The following is a 17,173-nucleotide window of genomic DNA, read 5'->3' on the forward strand; positions in this document are numbered from 1 at the left end:
CCCGTACCCCAGTGAGAGTCAGTGTGTGTGGGACACATACCCCAGTGAGAGTCAGTGTGTGTGGGACCCGTACCCCAGTGAGAGTCAGTGTGTGTGGGACACGTACCCCAGTGAGAATCAGTTTGTGTGGGACCCGTACCACAGTGAGGGTCAGTGTGTGTGTGACCCGTACCACAGTGAGAATCAGTTTGTTTGGGACCCGTACCTCAGTGAGAGTCAGTGTGTGTTTGTGGGACTCGTACCCCAGTGAGAGTCAGTGTGTGTTTGTGGGACCCATACCCCAGTGAGGGTCAGTTTGTGTGGGACTCGTACCCCAGTGAGAGTCAGTGTGTGTGGGACCCGTACCCCAGTGAGAGTCAGTGTGTGTGGGACCCGTACCCCAGTGAGTTTCAGTGTCTGTAGGACCCGTACGCCAGTGAGAGTCATTGTGTGTGGGACCCGTATTCTAGTGACAGTCAGTGTGTGTGGGACCCGTATTCTAGTGAGAGTCAGTGTGTGTGGGACCCGTACCCCAGTGACAGTCAGTGTTTGTTTCACCCGTACCCCAGTGAGGGTCAGGGTGTGTGTGAACTTTACCCCAGTGAGAGTCAATGTGTGATTGTGTGACTCGTACCCCAGTGATAGTCAGTGTGTGTGGGACCCGTACCCCAGTGACAGTCAGTGTGTGTGGGACCGGTACCACAGTGAGAATCAGTTTGTGTGGGACCCGTACCACAGTGAGGGTCAGTGTGTGTGGGACCCGTACCCCAGTGAGAGTCAGTGTGTGTGGGACTTGTGCCCCAGTGAGAGTCAATGTGTGTGGGACACGCACCCCAGTGAGAGTCAGTGTGTGTGGGACCCGTACCCCAGTGAGAGACAGTGTGAGTGGGACCCATACCCCAGTGAGAGTCAGTGTGTGTGGGACCCGTACCCCAGTGAGAGTCAATGTGTGACTGTGGGACTCGTACCCCAGTGAGAGTCAGTGTATGTGGGACCCATTCCCCAGTCAGTTTCAGTGTGTGTGGGACCCGTACCCCAGTGAGAGGCAGTTTCTGTAGGACCCCTACCCCAGTGAGATTCATTGTGTGTGGGACCCTTACGCCAGTGAGAGTCAGTGTGTGTGGGACCCGTACCCCAGTGAGAGTCAGTGTGTGTGGGACCCGTACCACAGTGAGAGTCAGTTTGTGTGGGACCTGTACCACAGTGAGAGTCAGTGTGTGTGGGACTCGTACCCCAGTGAGTGTCAGTGTGTGTGGGACCCGTACCCCAGTGAGTGTCAGTGTGGGTGGGACCCGTACCCCAGTGAGAGTCAGTGTGTGTGTGGGTGTGTGTGGGACCCGTACCTCTGTCAGTCTGGTGAGCACACCTTACCTAACTCCAGGCCTTCCTGTCTGGAGTCTGGGTTGCCCACGTGTTTTGCATTCACTTCCAGTAAAGAGTTTGACACATCTCCCCTGACGTAACACACGGGCCCCAGTATCAGTCATGTCTCAGCTGCTGACCACAGGAATGTGATTCTGGCAAAGGGAGGGTGAGCGTGTGAGAGCTCGCGCTGATCGCTCTGACAATGGGAGGAGAGGTGGGTGCTTTCAAACGATGAGGCCCATTGTCATGAGGAGTACAATGGTGTTTGTTGTCGATGCCGATGGAAGTGCTGGGACCCAGGAGCGATGTCAACGTGTCCTGATTTTCCTGGCCCTGCTGCTGTGTCTAGCTTCATCGCTGACATTCGGAGCAAAGGTGAAGGCTGCTTGCTGACTCCTACGCCCTCTTGCCTGTGATAACTTTGGCGGGCATCCACTGGTGGGCCCAGTCCTGCTTGGGGTCCCCTGCTCTGGGGCAAACCCACCCTCCTCGGCCCGCGGAGCAGGAGCTCACAGGCAGAGGCGAGTTTGGGATCGGGCCGGACTCTCTCGTGGTCAACAGGGTGGGTGGTCCTGGGGGGGGGTCTCCGGATGCAGCTCCTCCCCCCGCACCCTCCTCCCCCACCTGCCCCACTCTCCCCCCAACCCCCCCACCCCACCACCACCGAGCTTCCTCAAAGCGAGACAGCCCCGGGACGTCTGCCGTCTGGGACATCAGCGTCCGGTGGGGGAGGGGTGGAGGAGGTCTCAGCCCGCGTGGGGTTGAACGGAGTGGGACGCGGGGAGAGGGGGCGCAGGAGAGGCTGTGGGGAGGGCGGGTGTGGGGCCTGAGGGTGAGGCTGGCGATGATGTGAAAGAGCCCTCCAGCCAATCAGTGCTGAGGTCTCGGCGGCCAATCAGAGGGTCAGTTCCCCTGGGCTGTGTAACCCTTTCAGTTTTGGGGTTCCACGAGGTGAGGGACCATAAGACCACGAGACACAGGAGCAGAAACTAGGCCATTCGGCCCATCGAGTCTGCTCCGCCATTCAATCACGGCTGATAAGGTTCTCAACCCCATTCTCCCACCTTCTCCCCGTAACCTTTGATCCCCTTACCAATCAAGAACCTATCTATCTCGGTCTTAAATACACTCAATGACCCGGCCTCCACAGCCTTCTGTGGCAATGAATTCCATCGATTCACCACTCTCTGGCTAAAGAAGTTTCTCCTCATCTCTGTTCTAAAAGGTCTTCCCTTTACTCTGAGGCTGTGCCCTCGGGTCCTAGTCTCTCCTACTAATGGAAACATCTTCCTCACGTCCACTCTATCCAGGCCTTTCAGTATTCTGTAAGTTTCAATCAGATCCCCCCCGGCTCATCCTTCTAAACTCCATCGAGTATAGACCCAGAGTCCTCAAACGTTCCTCATATGTTAAGCCTTTCATTCCTGGGATCGTTCTCGTGAACCTCCTCTGGACCCTCTCCAGGGCCAGCACATCCTTCCTGAGATACGGGGCCCAAAATTGCTCACAATATTCTAAACGTGGTCTGACCAGAGCCTTATAAAGCCTCAGCAGCTCATCCCTGCTTTTATATTCTAGTCCTCTCGAAATAAATGCCAACATTGCATTTGCCTTCCTAAGTACCGACTCAACCTGCAAGTTAACGTTAAGAGAATCCTGGACTCGGACTCCCAAGTCCCCTTGCACTCCAGATTTCGGAAAGGGAGAGAGATTTGCAGTGAGCCCAAGGTTGATTTGCCCTGGCAGAGCGAGTCAGGCCATTCACCCACTGCCGGCCTTGATGGGAGGTGGGGGGGCAGGGGGACGACCAAGCAGCTGGTCGGGTGGGCAGCCGGTGTGGAGGGTCGGAGGTGTGAGGTCAGCCTGGGGTCATCAGTTGGATAGAAGGTGTCCCAGTGCTCGCAGACTCAATGGAGGAGGGGGTGTGAAGAGCAGCGTTCCCTTGTCAGTGGAGGGAGATCAGGGGGTTTCCCCCCCCAACCCCCCAAACACACACACACACACACACACACACACACACACACACACACACACACACACACACACACACACACACACACACACACACACACACAGCCGGGGGGCTGAGTAGCTGGGAGTGGGTTGGCTATAACCATCACAGCCAGGTGGTCAGGTGATGGTGGAGACGGTCAATCCAGGCCTCTCTCACCCAGTGAGGGGAGAGCAGCGAGTGGACTCACAGTGAATCAGCTTCTGAGTGTGAAATGGGCCACGAATTTCCATCTCCTGCTTCACCAGAGAACACGCAGAGTAAACAGCCTCACTTTGTCCCAAATCCGGGAGAGTCAGTGCGTGTGGGACCCGTACCCCAGTGAGAGTCAGTGTGTTTGTGACCCGTACCCCAGTGAGAGTCAGTGTGTGCGGGACCCGTACCCCAGTGAGAGTCAGTGAGTGTGGGACCCGTACCCCAGTGAGAGTCAGTGTGTGTGGGACCCTTACCCCAGTGAGAGTCAGTGTGTGTGGGACCCTTACCCCAGTGAGAGTCAGTGTGTGTGGGACCCGTACCCCAGTGAGAGTCAGTGTGTGTGGGACCCTTACCCCAGTGAGAGTCAGTGTGTGTGGGACCTGTACCCCAGTGAGAGTCAGTGTGTGTGGGACCCGTACCCCACTGAGGGTCAGTGTGTGTGGGACCCGTACCCCAGTGAGAGTCAGTGTGGGTGGGACCCGTACCCCAGTGAGAGTCAGTGCGTGTGGGACCCGTACCCCAGTGAGAGTCAGTGTGTGTGGGACCCGTACCCCAGTGAGAGTCAGTGTGTGTGGGTCCCGTACCCCAGTGAGAGTCAGTGTGTGTGGGACCCGTACCCCAGTGAGAGTCAGTGTGTGTGGGACCCGTACCCCAGTGAGAGTCAGTGTGGGTGGGACCCGTACCCCAGTGAGAGTCAGTGCGTGTGGGACCCGTACCCCAGTGAGAGTCAGTGTGTGTGGGACCCGTAGCCCAGTGAGAGTCAGTGTGTGTGGGTCCCGTACCCCAGTGAGAGTCAGTGTGTGTGGGACCCGTACCCCAGTGAGAGTCAGTGTGTGTGGGACCCGTACCCCAGTGAGAGACAGTGTGTGTGGGACCTGTACCCCAGTGAGAGTCAGTGCCTGTGGGACCCGTACCCCAGTGAGAGTCAGTGTGTGTGGGACCCGTACCCCAGTGAGAATCAGTGTGTGTGGGACACGTACCCCAGTGAGAGACAGTGTGTGTGTGGGACCCGTACCCCAGTGAGAGTCAGTGTGTGTGGGACACGTACCCCAGTGAGAGACAGTGTGTGTGTGGGACCCGTACCCCAGTGAGAGACAGTGTGTGTGTGGGACCCGTACCCCAGTGAGAGTCAGTGTGTGTGGGACCCGTACCCCAGTGAGAGTCAGTGTGTGTGGGACCCGTACCCCAGTGAGAGTCAGTGTATGTGGGTCACGTACCCCAGTGAGAGTCAGTGTGTGTGGGACCCTTACCCCAGTGAGAGTCAGTTTGTGCGGGTCCCGTACTCCAGTTTGAGTCAGTGTTTGTGGGACCCGTACCCCAGTGAGAGTCAGTGTATGTGGGTCACGTACCCCAGTGAGAGTCAGTGTGTGTGGGACCCTTACCCCAGTGAGAGTCAGTTTGTGCGGGTCCCGTACTCCAGTTTGAGTCAGTGTTTGTGGGACCCGTAACCCAGTGAGAGTCAGTGTGTGTGGGACCCGTACCCCAGTTAGATTCAGTGTGTGTGGGACCCGTACCCCAGGGAGAGTCAGTGTGTGTGGGACCTGTAACCCAGTGAGTGTCAGTGTGTGAGGGACCCGTACCCCAGTGAGAGACAGTGTGTGTGGGACCCGTACCCCAGTGAGAGTCAGTGTGTGTGGGACCCGTACCCCAGTGAGAGTCAGTCTGTGTGGGACACGTACCCCAGTGAGAGTCAGTGTGTGTGGGACACGTACCCCAGTGAGAGTCAGTGTGTGTGGGTCCCGTACCCCAGTGAGAGTCAGTGTGTGTGGGACCCGTACCCCAGTGAGAGTCAGTGTGTGTGGGACCCGTACCCCAGTGAGAGTCAGTGTGTGTGTGTGACCCGTACCCCAGTGAGAGTCAGTGTGTGTGGGACCCGTACCCCAGTGAGAGTCAGTGTGTGTGGAACCCGTATCTCAGTGAGAGTCAGTGTGTGTGGGACCCGTACCCCAGTGAGAGTCAGTGTTTGTGGGACGTGTACCCCAGTGAGAGTCAGTGTGTGTGGGACCCGTACCCCAGTGAGAGTCAGTGTGTGTGGGACCCGTACCCCAGTGAGAGTCAGTGTGTGTGGGACGTGTACCCCAGTGAGAGTCAGTGTGTGTGGGACACGTACCCCAGTGAGAGTCAGTGTGTGTGGGACCTGTACCCCAGTGAGAGTCAGTGTGTGTGGGACCCGTACCCCAGTGAGAGTCAGTGTGTGTGGGACCCGTACCCCAGTGAGAGTCAGTGTGTTCTGTGCCTTTAAGTGCCTTTATGAGCTGGATGGGGGAGGGGAATTGGTAATGAGTTTACTGATTGTGATTCAGTTCGAGCAGGAAGTGAAGGAAGAGTTTGAAGTCTGTGGAGAGTGGGAGCCACACCTGTGTGACCGAGAGTGGAGCTTTCTGTTTTTTGGGAGTAAGTGTGAGGTAATCTGAGTGTTTGTGTGAGTTTGGGATACTCCAGTTTGGAGAGTGAGGAGTTTGGAGTTTGCGATCTGACCCCAGAAGAGGTTGAAGCTCATCTCCAGGTGTGCGGGTCAAGGAGAGAGGGTGTGAGGTGAGAGACTGCGATTCCTACATTACAACCTGGTGAAATCAATCCTGAGGTATTTCACTGGCTGCTCTGAGGTTGTGAAATCTACAGAAGGAATGGGGATTTTTATCTCGAGAAGCTTTATCAAAACTGCCCCTAGAAGGGGCAATCACTCGTTCTCCACTGAAAAGGGCCCCTTGTCCTGGTGCCTGGGTCTGGAACACAGCCCAGCTCCCCAGGGAGTGAATGCTGCCTGAGCCTCGAGGGTTGAGAACATCCCCAGTGTCAGGTCTGGCGCTAACTCTCTCTCCATTATCTCGGACCCGTGGTGTCCTTTGTGTCCCTGAGTCTCACGATCGTGGGTTCAAGTGCAGAGATGTCAGCAAAGGCGCTGTTGGATGGTCAGTAATGAGGGAGCGCTGCACTGTCGGAGGGTCAGTACTGAGGGAGTGCAGCACTGTCGGAGGGTCAGTACTGAGGGAGTGCTGCACTGTCGGAGGTTCAGTACTGAGGGAGTGCTGCACTGTTGGAGGGTCAGTACTGAGGGAGTGCTGCACTGTCAGAGGGTCAGTACTGAGGGAGTGCTGCACTGTCGGAGGGTCAGTACTGAGGGAGTCCTGCACTGTTGGAGGGTCAGTACTGAGGGAGTGCCGCACTGTTGGAGGGTCAGTACTGAGGGAGTCCTGCACTGTTGGAGGGTCAGTACTGAGGGAGTGACGCACTGTCAGAGGGTCAGTACTGAGGGAGTGCCGCACTGTCGGAGGGTCAGTACTGAGGGAGTGCTGTACTGTCAGAGGGTCAGTACTGAGGGAGTGCTGCACTGTCAGAGGGTCAGTACTGAGGGAGTGCTGCACTGTCGGAGGGTCAGTACTGAGGGAGTCCTGCACTGTTGGAGGGTCAGTACTGAGGGAGTGCCGCACTGTTGGAGGGTCAGTACTGAGGGAGTCCTGCACTGTTGGAGGGTCAGTACTGAGGGAGTGACGCACTGTCAGAGGGTCAGTACTGAGGGAGTGCCGCACTGTCGGAGGGTCAGTACTGAGGGAGTGCTGTACTGTCAGAGGGTCAGTACTGAGGGAGTGCTGCACTGTCAGAGGGTCAGTACTGAGGGAGTCCTGCACTGTCGGAGGTTCAGTACTGAGGGAGTGCCGCGCTGTCGGAGGGTCAGTACTGAGGGAGTGCCGCGCTGTCGGAGGGTCAGTACTGAGGGAGTGCCGCGCTGTCGGAGGGTCAGTACTGAGGGAGTGCCGCGCTGTCGGAGGGTCAGTACTGAGGGAGTGCCGCGCTGTCGGAGGGTCAGTACTGAGGGAGTGCCGCGCTGTCGGAGGGTCAGTACTGAGGGAGTGCCGCGCTGTCGGAGGGTCAGTACTGAGGGAGTGCCGCGCTGTCGGAGGGTCAGTACTGAGGGAGTGCCGCGCTGTCGGAGGGTCAGTACTGAGGGAGTGCCGCGCTGTCGGAGGGTCAGTACTGAGGGAGTGCCGCGCTGTCGGAGGGTCAGTACTGAGGGAGTGCCGCGCTGTCGGAGGGTCAGTACTGAGGGAGTGCCGCGCTGTCGGAGGGTCAGTACTGAGGGAGTGCCGCGCTGTCGGAGGGTCAGTACTGAGGGAGTGCCGCGCTGTCGGAGGGTCAGTACTGAGGGAGTGCCGCGCTGTCGGAGGGTCAGTACTGAGGGAGTGCCGCGCTGTCGGAGGGTCAGTACTGAGGGAGTGCCGCGCTGTCGGAGGGTCAGTACTGAGGGAGTGCCGCGCTGTCGGAGGGTCAGTACTGAGGGAGTGCCGCGCTGTCGGAGGGTCAGTACTGAGGGAGTGCCGCGCTGTCGGAGGGTCAGTACTGAGGGAGTGCCGCGCTGTCGGAGGGTCAGTACTGAGGGAGTGCCGCACTGTCGGAGGGTCAGTGCTGAGGGAGTGCCGCACTGTCGGAGGGTCAGTGCTGAGGGAGTGCCGCACTGTCAGAGGGTCAGTGCTGAGTGAGTGCTGCACTGTCGGAGGGTCAGTACTGAGGGAGTGCTGCACTGTCAGAGGGTCAGTACTGAGGGAGTGCTGCACTGTCGGAGGGTCAGTACTGAGGGAGTGCTGCACTGTCGGAGGGTCAGTACTGAGGGAGTGCTGCACTGTCGGAGGGTCAGTACTGAGGGAGTGCTGCACTGTCGGAGGGTCAGTACTGAGGGAGTGCTGCACTGTCGGAGGGTCAGTACTGAGGGAGTGCTGCACTGTCAGAGGGTCAGTACTGAGGGAGCGCTGCACTGTCTTTCGGATGAGACATTAAACTGAGGCCTCGTCTGCCCTCTCAAGTGGGTGTGAAAGATCCCACGGCCACCGTTAGAGCAGTGGGTGGGGTGGGGGGGGGCGGAGTTCTCCCTGTTGTCTCGGGGCCAATATTTATCCTTCAACCATCATCACTAAAAACAGATGATCTGGGTCATTATCATATTGCTGCTTGTGGGATCTTGCTGTGCACCAATTGGCTGACACATTTCCTAAAATCCGACAGTAACCTCGCTTCCCAAACAAGTCCCTTGTTGCCTGTTAAGCACTTTGGGACCTCCTGAGGAGGTGACCGGCGCTAGGGAAATGTCATTCCATCCTGTCTCTCTTTCTCTGTCCAAGTGTCTGCGAGATTCTGGGCCTGGAGCAGGCCTTTGAGCATGACCCCGACCTCCCTGTCGCTTGCCGTTTTAACACCCCGCCCTGCTCTCTTGCCCACATGTCCATCCTTGGCCTGCTGCGGTGTTCCAGTGAAGCCCAACGCAAACTGGAGGAACAGCACCTCATCTTCCGACTGGGTACTTTACAGCCTTCCGGACTGAATATTGAATTCAACAAATTTAGATCTTGAACTCCCTCCTCCATCCCTACCCCTTTTTCTAATAATTAAAAATTTAAAAAAAATCGTTTCCCACCTATTTTAAAATTTATTTCGATCCGTTGTTTTAACTCCACCTTTTAGCTCATTTCGATCCCTTCCCACCACCCCACCACCCCACCCCCACTAGGGCCATCTGCCACTAGCTTACTACCCTCAATGTCCCCATTAGCACATCCTTGAGCTAATATCACCACCGTCAACACCCCTTTGTCCTTTTGTCTGTGACGTCTTTGGCAATCTCTCCTTTGCCTCCATCTATCACTGGCCCTCTATCCAGCTCTACCTGTCCCACCCCACCTCTACCATTTGTATTTCACCTCATTTCTACACGTCTTAGTTCTGATGAAGGGTCGTGCGGACTCGAAACGTTAACTGTGTCCCTCTCTCCGCAGATGCTGTCAGACCTGCTGAGTTTTTCCAGCTGTTTTTTCTTTCTGTTTCGGATTCCCAACATCCCCAGTGTTTTGCTTTTATCTTTGAACTTCTGCCCGGTGTGCCCACTTCCCCGAGCGTGCCTCAGTGGGCCCAGTTTGGCCTACTGCAGCCTGGGGCATGGGCTTTGACGGTGTGTGGGGTTGGCTCCACGGTCGGTAACCAGGTGGCAGGGTGTCGGGCGCGGGTCCGTGCCCCCTTGGAGACAGCCCTGGGCCGCCTCGAGGTCTCAGCCTTGTGGCTTTTCCCCGGTACCTGGGCCCTGGGCTGTGTGGCGCTGTACAGGCTTGGGCTCTGTGCCCCCGGATCTGTCCGCCTGAGGTTTCGCCACGCCTCGCTCTGAAGGCCCCCGGGGGAATCTTCCTTTTTGGGCCAGGACAGGCTTTTCCAGTTTTTCTGGTCTCTCTCCCTGCCTTGCTACAGTTGGAGGGTGGGACCGGCGCAGTGTGGAGTGGAAGAATCCTATCAAACCCGAATCAGCAGCAAAGTGTCAATGGGCCCCGTCATTAAACCATCCGACTGCCTCTGTCACACAGACTGAGAGGTGGGGGAGGAGGAGAACCTTGGCGAGTTGCTGCGGCACATCTTGTAGATGGTACACACGCTGCTGCTACTGTGCGTCGGTGGTGGTGGAGGGAGTGAATGTTTGTGGATGGGGTGCCGATCAAGCGGGGCTGCTTTGTCCTGGATGGTATTGAGCTTCTTGAGTGTTGTGGGAGCCGCACCCATCCAGGCAAGTGGGGAGTATTCCATCACACTCCTGACTTGTGCCTTGTAGATCGTGGACAGATTTTGGGGAGTCAGGAGGTGAGTTACTCACTGCAGGATTCCCAGCCTCTGACCTGCTCTTGTAGCCACAGTATTTATATGGCTGGTCCAGTTCAGTTTCTGGTCAATGGTAACCCCCAGGATGTTGATAGTGGGGGATTCAGTGATGGTAATATCATTGAATGTTAAGGGGCGATGGTTGGATTCTCTCTTGTCGGAGATGGTCATTGCCTGACACTTGTGTGGTGTGAACGTTATTTGCCACTTCTCAGCCCAAGCCTGGATATTGTCCAGGTCTTGCTGCATTTGGACATGGGCTGCTTCAGTATCTGAGGAGTTGTGAATGGTGCTGAACATTGTGCAAGCATCAGCGAACATCCCCACTTCTGACCTTGTGATGGAAGGAAGGTCATTGATGAAGCAGCTGAAGATGGTTGGGCCTTGGACACTACCCTGAGTAACTCCTGCAGTGATGTCCTGGAGCTGAGATGACTGACCTCCAACAACCACAACCATCTTCCTTTGTGCTGGGTATGACTCCAACCAGCGGAGAGTTTCCCCCCTGATTCCCACTGACTCCAGTGTTGCTGGGGCTCCTTGATACCACACTCGGTCAAATGCTGCCTTGATGTTAAGGGCAATCACTCTCACCTCACCATTGACTGGCATAAAACAGTGTGAGCGCTATAACACGCCGAAGAGTCAGATTACACTGTGTAGTGTTCCCTTTATTTTTTTAACCGGCGGCTTGCTGAGGTGAGATTACAAGTTACAACTGATCCCAAGTCTCAGTGTAGCAGTTAGTAGATCTGATAGGGCTGGGAGTGCTTATCTGAATGAGCAGACTATCGATTTTAAAATTACGTATGAGTTAGAGGCCTTGTCTCGGCTGCTGAGTGATCTGCTGAGTGTTATATTTGGTTCCTGCCCACCTCCCGGGACTGTGAGCTCTCTGAGAGAGATGGGCTTTGTGTCCGGGCGTTATCTGAAGAGATGTGTAAAGGGGGCTTGGGTTAGTTCCCCCCTTTCAGCTTATTTCCTGGCCTGCTGCCCGTTCATTTTTAGCTCGGTGTGTGTCAGCCTGGATGGTCGGCTCGCCCGCCATGATTGTCATTCTACCAACCAGCCCACGCTACGACCGGGAGGAGACTTTCAATGCACAGCGACATTGTTGACCAAGCTGCGTCCTTGCTCATCAGGTCGTTCGACCTTTCCTGGCGCTGGGACCATTCACCTCCACCCCCCCCACCGGCCGGCGCCTCCCACCTAATCCAGCCCAACATGACCCATCCCTTTGGACACCCCCTCCCACGCTGCCCATGTCTGTCTGGGCCTTCATGGCCTGAGGGGTGGGGGGGGGGTAGGGGGGGCTCAGGTAACGTCTGCTCAGGTGGGCCGTGGACTAGACGTTGGGGGCGTGGGGGGTGGGGGGGTGGTTCTCCGGGGTTGTCCCCTTGGTATCGAGGGGCTGGTTTGGATCTTCCTGCGCAGCCGCTCCCCTCGCTCCGGACATCTCTCGGGGTAACGGTGCGGGAGCGAGACAGCGCTGCCAAGGGGGTACGTGGGGAACGTGTTCGGGGTTAACAGCGAGCGGGACCCCTGATCAGACCCAAGACCAGAGGCAGCAGAAAACCGCACTCAGCTCCGAACCCTCGGGGCTGTTCAATGGCATCTTCCCGAGAGGTTTGAAGTGATTCCGTATGTGCTGGGTTCCCTCACACTGTCCCACACCGGGGGCCCTTTAACCTGCTACACCACACCTCACTCTGGAGCAGGGCCGATGACCTGGGGGGACAGGGAGCCCACCCTTCAACCCTCGAACCCACACTGACCCTCACTGGGGTACGGGTCCCACATCACTGACTTTCACTGGGGTACGGGTCCCACACACACTGACTCTCACTGAGGTACGGGTCCCACACACACTGACTCTCACTGGGGTACGGGTCCCACATCACTGACTCTCACTGGGGTACGGGTCCCACACACACTGACTCTCACTGGGGTACGGGTCCCACACACACTGACTCTCACTGGGGTACGGGTCCCACACACACTGACTCTCACTGGGGTACGGGTCCCACACACACACTGACTCTCACTGGGGTACGGGTCCCACACACACACTGACTCTCACTGGGGTACGGGTCCCACACACACTGACTCTCACTGAGGTACGGGTCCCACATACATACTGACTCTCACTTTGTACGGGTCCCACACACACTGACTCTCACTGGGGTACGGGTCCCACACACACTGACTCTCACTGAGGTACGGGTCCCACATACATACTGACTCTCACTTTGTACGGGTCCCACACACACTGACTCTCACTGGGATACGGGTCCCACACACACACTGACTCTCACTGGGGTACGGGTCCCACACACACTGACTCTCACTGGGGTACAGGTCCCACACACACACTGACTCTCACTGGGGTACGGGTCCCACACACACTGACTCTCACTGGGATACGGGTCCCACACACACTGACTCTCACTGGGGTACAGGTCCCACACACACTGACTCTCACTGGGGTACGGGTCCCACACACACACTGACTCTCACTGGGGTACGGGTCCCACACACACACTGACTCTCACTGGGGTACGGGTCCCACACACACACTGACTCACACTGGGGTACGGGTCCCACACACACAGACTCTCACTGGGGTACAGAGTTGAGTTTGGTTATTCCTGATGTTTCTGTCTCTGTTGCGAGCTCTCTTGGACTCCTGCCTCTCTCTCTCTGTACAGCTCGTGACCCTCTCTCACTCTCTGTCTCTCCCACAGGCCATGAACGATGGACAAGTTGTGGAATCTTTCCTTCCCAGCCCAGGTTCTCACCCTAAGAAGAGACTGAGGAAGGGTCCTCGCCCTGCAGTGATTATTGCCGCTGTGTTGGTATCGGTGCTGGTACTGGGGACCCTGGCTGGTATCTTGTGCTGGTACTTTACAGGTGGGAACCGCTCTCTCATTCTCCCTGAGAATTTGAACAGCCACAATTTCACTAAGAGGGGCGCAAGTCTCGAGAATCCTGGGGGTGCAGCGTGAAACCGGCTGTCTGAAGGCTGATAGCTCTTTGTGTTGGGATACCGTTGCTGCTGAGACCCTGTTGGGCTCCCTGACTTCGTGGAAAGGAGGGAACGAGCCCAAAAGCAGGGTCGCTAATCTGCTTTTAACGACTGGGACCGGTCCCAGGGTATGAGGGAGGCTTAAGTCCGTGTGGAGGAACTGGGAGAAGCTGGGGTTGTTCTCCTCGGAGCGGAGAAGGTTAAGGGGGAGATTGAATCGGGACGTTCAAAATCAGGAGGGGGGTTTGGATAGAGTCGATGAGGAGAAAGTGTTTCCAGTGGCCGGAGGATCGGTAACCAGAGGGACACAGATTGAAGAGAATCAGGGAAAAGGACCAGAGTGGGGGAGATGAGGAGGATTATTTTTTGACCCAGCGAGTTGTTGGGATCTGGAAGGCGATGGAAGCAGATTCAATAGGAACTTTCAAAAAAAGGGGGGGGGAATTGGAGAAATACTCGAAGGGGAAAAATTTGCAGGTCTGTGGGGGGAAAGAGCAGGGGGGGGGAGACAGTGGGGGCTAATTGGATAGAGCTATCAAAGAGCCAGCACCGGAACGATGGGCTGAATGGGCTGGGTGAGCCTGCGCGATGAGCTGAGTGTGACGTCAGTGAACCGATACGTGTTTTGTCGCTCACCCCCTCTCTCTCTCTCTCTCCGTCCTCAACTTGCAGACCCGTCTAATGGACATTTCCCTGAGGGTCGGGTGGGGAACACAGTCCAGACGTACAGCGGACACCTCACCCTGTCAAACATTCAGTACACCAGCCAGCTGGAGAGACCAGAGACGACAGAGTTCCAGCAGATCGCCAGGGAACTTGAACAGATTGTGAGTGCCCCTTCCTCCTCATCCTTAGCCCACTCTCCCTTCTCCACCCCCGGTTCACTCTCTGATCAACTCCTCCCTCTCAGCTCCCTGCCTTCTTGTCCACTTGGTAAATAACTCTCGTCGGCCTTACTCAGGACTGAAGCGGTGGTGGGGGGGGTAGGGGGAGCGGTCTCTCGCTCACGGGAGCTAGGCCTTGCTGGTGGGGGACCTCGATCAACCACAGCTTTACCCCGTTAACCAATCTGCCCATGTCCCTTCTGCAACAACTCGCACCTCCCCCCCCCAACCCCACCTCCGTTTGAATGATCCCTCGCTCATTCACCAAGGCTCCATCAACAGTTCCATCATTTGGCTCCGTCTGTGGGACATTACTGATGGATCTTTCTGAAGCTTCCCATTGTACACTTCTCAGGCGAGAAGTGAGAAAACCACGTTTCAAATAAACTCTGTCGGAGGTTAGTTAACACCGGGGCATCATTAATACATAGAAACTCCTTTTATTACTCATGCACAAGGGAGGACGATACAGTGAGAGCTATTGTACCGTCTCCAATCAGAATACACAAACTCAGAGATAAAACCAAAAAACTGCGGATGCTGGAAATCCAAAACAAAAACAGAATGACCTGGAAAAACTCAGCAGGTCTGGCAGCATCGGTGGAGAAGAAAAGAGTTGACGTTTCGAGTCCTCATGACCCTTCGACAGAATTAAGTGAATATTAGGAAAGGGGTGAAATATAAGCTGGTTTAAGGAGTAGGGGGGAGAGAAGTGGAGGGGGTTGGTGTGGTTGCAGGGACAAGCAAGCAGTGATAGAAGCAGATCATCAAAAGATGTCACAGACCACAGAACAAAACCACACAGAGGTGTTGAAGTTGGTGATATTATCTAAACAAATGTGCTAATTAAGAATGGATGATAGGGCACTCAAGGTACAGCTCTATTGGGGGTGGGGGGAGCATAAAAGATTTAAAAATAATGGAAATAGGTGGGAAAAGAAAAATCTATATAAATTATTGGAAAAAACAAAAGGAAGGGGGAAGAAACAGAAAGGGGGCGGGGTGTGAGGAGCTGTAGTCGAGGTAGCTGTGGGAGTTGGTAGGCTTGTAATGGATATTGGTGGACAGTCTATCACCAGAGGTTGAGACAGAGAGGTCAAGGAAGGGAAGGGAAGTGTCAGAGATGAAAGGACTGTAAGGACTCCATCCCATTCTTTCAGTTCCTTCACCTCCGTCGCATCTGTTCTGATGATGCTACCTTCAAAAACAGTTCCTCCGACATGTCCTCCTTCTTCCTTAACCGAGGTTTTCCACCCAAGGTCGTTGACAGGGCCCTCAACCGTGTCCGGCCCATCTCCCGCGCATCTGCCCTCACGCCTTCTCCTCCCTCCCAGAAACATGATAGGGTCCCCCTTGTCCTCACTTATCACCCCACCAGCCCCCGCATTCAAAGGATCATCCTCTGCCATTTCCACCAACTCCAGCATGATGCCACCACCAAACACATCTTCCCTTCGCCCCCCCTATCGGCATTCCGTAGGGATCGCTCCCTCCGGGACTCCCTGGTCCACTCCTCCATCACCCCCTACACCTCAACCCCCACCTATGGCACCACCCCATGCCCACGCAAAAGATGCAACACCTGCCCCTTCACTTCCTCTCTCCTCACCGTCCAAGGACCCAAACACTCCTTTCAAGTGAAGCAGCATTTCACTTGCATTTCCCTCAACTTAGTCTACTGCATTCGTTGCTCCCAATGTGGTCTCCTCTACATTGGAGAGACCAAACGTAAACTGGGCGACCGCTTTGCAGAACACCTGCGGTCTGTCTGCAAGCATGACCCAAACCTCCCTGTCGCTTGCCATTTTAACACTCCACCCTGCTCTCTTGCCCACATGTCTGTCCTTGGCCTGCTGCATTGTTCCAGTGAAGCTCAACGCAAACTGGAGGAACAACACCTCATCTTCCGACTAGGCACTTTACAGCCTTCCGGACTGAATATTGAATTCAACAACTTTAGATCTTGAACTCCCTCCTCCATCCCCAACCCCTTTCCGTTTCTTCCCCCTTCCTTTTTTCCCCAATAATTTATATAGATTTTTATTTTCCCACCTATTTCCATTATTTTTAAATCTTTTATTCTCCCCCACCCCCACTAGACCTATACCTTGAGTGCCCTACCATCCATTCTTAATTAGCACATTTGTTTAGATAATATCACCAACTTCAACACCTCTGTGTTCTTTTGTTCTATTGTTGGTGACATCTTTTGATGATCCGCTTCTATCACTGCTTGTTTGTCCCTACAACCACACACCCCCTCCACTTCTCTCTTCCCCCCCACCCCCCACCTTAAACCAGCTTATATTTCACCCCTTCCTTAGATTCACCCAGTTCTGTCGATGGGTCATGAGGACTCGAAACGTCAACTCTTTTCTTCTCCGCCATTTCTGCCAGACCTGCTGAGTTTGTCCAGGTAATTCTGCTTCTGTTTTGGATTACACAAGCACTTGCTTAAAAGCATTTTACAGCCAATCAGTAAATTTTGCACATCTCAATCCACTTATTTGCATACGTTAACTGACCAATCCGTGTTCCAGTAAGTTTCCATTCCTATACCACAAGTGCAGTTGTTTAGAATTTGACTATCACAACTTGAATTACATTCGGCCCGAGAGAGAGAGAGACATGGAACTTCTCAATCCTGCGATCGTGGTCAGACAAGATGCTGTTGTTCTGCAAGGTTCCAGTATTTTTCTCTTAGGCCTCAGCATTTAACCCAATTTCTCCATTAACCCTTTCAATACTGATTGGGCTCCCTACAGCTGTCTAGGCCACCACATTTGCCACCCCCCCCCACTCCCTTTGTCCTAAAAGGACAATCCACCACCCATAGCCAAGATCTTTGTATCCTAAACAAGAGGAGGAGCCTGACCAGCTTTCCTCTCCAATCACCCCTTTCTCCTTCCAAATCAGAAATCAATATTGTGAAAAGTTGAGACTCCTGAAGAGAGAAGTCGGGATGGACGCTTGTCACAGCCTTCCGAGCTGAGAAGATTCCCTCTCTACTCCCCTTCCATCTCCTATCTCCCCATCACCTTCCACGTGTTTATAATGGACTGGAGCGCTCTCTGTGCCTCGTAG

The 17,173-nt window shown here is 55.2% G+C and overlaps 1 protein-coding gene across 1 annotated transcript in view; it reads left to right on the forward strand.

Annotated features, from left to right (window-relative positions):
* Window positions 1-1,558: 1,558 nt before the first annotated feature.
* The window catches only part of LOC121275206 (suppressor of tumorigenicity 14 protein homolog), a gene marked incomplete at its 3' end in the record, with an annotated part of 67,534 nt that continues 51,919 nt past the window's right edge, over window positions 1,559-17,173 (forward strand). The window contains exons 1-3 of the mRNA XM_041182631.1: window positions 1,559-1,719; window positions 12,925-13,090; window positions 13,878-14,032. Of these exons, the coding sequence (XP_041038565.1) occupies window positions 1,576-1,719; window positions 12,925-13,090; window positions 13,878-14,032 (465 nt within the window). The remainder of the gene's footprint in view (window positions 1,720-12,924; window positions 13,091-13,877; window positions 14,033-17,173) is intronic.

The sequence above is a fragment of the Carcharodon carcharias genome, unplaced genomic scaffold, assembly GCF_017639515.1.
Source record: "Carcharodon carcharias isolate sCarCar2 unplaced genomic scaffold, sCarCar2.pri scaffold_850_ctg1, whole genome shotgun sequence".
Classification (NCBI taxonomy): domain Eukaryota; kingdom Metazoa; phylum Chordata; class Chondrichthyes; order Lamniformes; family Lamnidae; genus Carcharodon; species Carcharodon carcharias.